At 35.6% G+C, this 2,885-nt stretch overlaps 1 protein-coding gene across 1 annotated transcript in view; it reads left to right on the forward strand.

The window, feature by feature from the left end:
- Positions 1–2,885, forward strand: part of LOC103521889 (CD2 antigen cytoplasmic tail-binding protein 2 homolog) — a gene marked incomplete at its 3' end in the record, with an annotated part of 20,719 nt that overhangs the window by 8,820 nt on the left and 9,014 nt on the right. The window contains 2 exon segments of the mRNA XM_026832352.1: positions 1,305–1,449; positions 1,776–1,925. Of these exon segments, the coding sequence (XP_026688153.1) occupies positions 1,305–1,449; positions 1,776–1,925 (295 nt within the window).

Below are 2,885 nucleotides of genomic sequence, written 5' to 3' on the forward strand. Positions count from 1 at the left end.
CAAGATTCAAATTCTCAAGAATAAATAAAATTAGGTAATTATAAAATTAAAAATAGCCGCTCAAAAAAATACAATAAAACATGGCAGACAAGTAAAAAAAAAAAAAAAAAAAAAAAATCCTATTCAAAATATTTGTAAATAAATTGAATAATGAAGAATAAAAAAATATTTGGTTTTAAAAATGGGAAATTAGTTTTATGCTCAATATATTGTGAAAGGAGCTTCATTTTCATTGTTTTGAGGTTTGTCTCGAAATCATTACCCAGCATTCTTTAGGTGAAGTTTTTTTTTTTTTTTTTTTTTTTTACAAAAACATCCATGCCATATTATATCATTATCACTCGGATCAAGGAGGAGATTGTGGGTCGATAGAAAAACTCACTCACCTATCATAGGATAAGACTGGAAGAGGGACAACATGCACGGTGCATGTACATTTTATGAGGAAGGAAAAAACAAATCAAAGACCCATTGGGCGTTGACAAGTATTACTGTGGTGAAGTAAGTAGCCTACGTAGCATGTTACTTTGGTGACAGTAACTTACATTAACAGACGTCCCAAAATACTTACCTACTTAATAATAGTGCATTTTTTTTTTGTTAAGATTTATGCTGTCTTGTCTTGCCATAGACTGAAAAGTCGCCTTTACTCAGCAGTACTGTCCAGTGCTAAGCAAAAAGCGCCATATGTCAACAAATCAATTTTTGGTTTTTGGTGCCAAATGGTTCCTAATGATCCCTAAATTTTGATCCTAATTTTTTTTATTATTTATTATTATTATTGTATTTATTTATTTTTTTTTGTATCCCTAAAACCCCTTAAAAACCAACTAAGAACGTGGTTGCCCGTATGTCAAAAACGTATTCGTTTGCCGTATAGTCCGAAATCTTTAAACCTCAATTTTTCGAAAGTAGGGTTTTTTTTTACATATGGCGTTTTTTGCTTTAGCACGCAGAGTAGGCTACTACTATTTTTGTGGTCATATTTTCAAATTATTTTGAGGATAAAATTCCATACCTTGGCTGGGATTGAACCCACACCTTCCTGTTTACCAGGTGAGAGTCTTGACCACTACACCACCAAGGCAGGTTTGCTTGATGGTGTTCGGTCTTGTTCACTTCAACCTCATTCAAACAGCTATGATCACAGAAATTTCCAAGTCAACTGGCTCAACACATAGGAATATGATTTTGTCCGTTTCTTGCTTTTGCTATTTTCTTTGCTGTGTGTTAACAATTTAACAAGGCTTGTCCCTTGTGGAATAATTAATCCTCTACCTACTTCTAATGCATCTTCCTTTCAGATCAAGCCAAATACAAGTGAAGATTCAGAAGACAAAGAAACCTCGGAAATTCTCAAACCTCTGTTCAATGATTTGGAAGCGTATGAAAAACTCCTAGCCCTGATGAAACCAAAAGAAACCGTAGCCAAAGCTATGAGAAGATTAGGTGAGAATGAGGTTGTGGTTATGTACCGGGTTGGGTTGAAACAGGATATTGTTTCTACAGTTTGGCATGGGAGTGGTTCATAATTTAAAAACGGTTAGTTTACCAACCTTGCCTATCTCAACCCAGTACCTAACCACAACCTGATGCTGATCATCAAATGGGATTTTTTATGATTTCTTTACAAGAACTTTGACAGTAAATAATAAAATAAAAAAGTGAGGCATACTCGTAGCACTACCACTCTCTATATTTATTGAATTAAGAGGAAATATTAGTTTTTTTTTTATTATTTTAAAGAGCTTGAATTTTTGTCTTCTCATTTCCAGGTGGTAACAAAACCTTGTCAGCTTCCGAGCGATGGAAAAAGAAGAAGGCGGAGGCCAGTGGAGGATCCAGTGGCTCAGGGGAGACTGATAGTGACAAAGTCGATATGAACAATATGACTGAACTGGCCAGTAATATTCTTACCCATACAGGTAAGCTTTTTTTTTCATTCTGATCTGATTCCAATCATTGTGACCGAGACACATTTCTCCACACAACTATTAAACGCTACTCTTCAAGCTGTCCAAGGTAACTAGGCTGACACAACGAGTCTATCTTCACCAAGACAGACGGTTATGTCAGCATTGCCAGCCTTGTTAGCTTGGTTAATAGTGCGTCTGCCTTATAAGCGCTAGGCCGCGGGTTCGATTCCCGCCCGGGGTGGATTTTATCCTGAACGGATAATGTTCGTTCTAGGAACGGCTGGCTTTCTCCTATTCTGTGTTTCTTCTTTCTTCAATTTCGGGAAAATGAGATTTCCACTATCGAACTTTTTTTTTAGAAGAAGAAAAAAAAATCTGTGGTGAAACATTCAATTCATCTTTTTCCTTCGTTAAAAGCTAAATTTAGTTTAGTTGGTTTGCTACAGTAATCATCGCCCCAGGTGTTCCTAGGGTTCGTATATTCCATGATCTAAATCACAAGTCCTTTAAACGGATTCCAGGGGCATTTCCATTAAAACAGTCCGTTTCCGAGCCTAGGTGTTGGCGATTTGTAACTACTTTCATAATCATGTTTATCAATCCTAGGATAAAAAAATAGAAAACAAACAAGTTTTTTTTTATTTTTTTTTTTATTTTTTTTAGTTTTTTATTAGACCAAACAAGATTTTTATTTAATAAAGAAAAAAAAACTCATTGTCTTCAGGTAACATGGACATCTATCAGGAGACCTATGAGCAGATACAGGCTAAACTAGAGCAGGCACGGCAGAAAGCCAAACCCCCCGCAGACGATCTGGATATGTATGCCGATGATTTTGATGAGAAGGAAAAACTCAAGCTGGGAACAGAATCGACCGACCCTGGTAAGAATAAGCTACGAGTATAAAAAAAAAAAAAAAAAAAAAAAAAAAAAAAAGACCCGTCAAAAAAGGGAGGACCTCAATTAAAA

This window comes from Diaphorina citri, unplaced genomic scaffold, assembly GCF_000475195.1.
Source record: "Diaphorina citri unplaced genomic scaffold, Diaci psyllid genome assembly version 1.1 scaffold6214, whole genome shotgun sequence".
NCBI lineage: Eukaryota > Metazoa > Arthropoda > Insecta > Hemiptera > Psyllidae > Diaphorina > Diaphorina citri.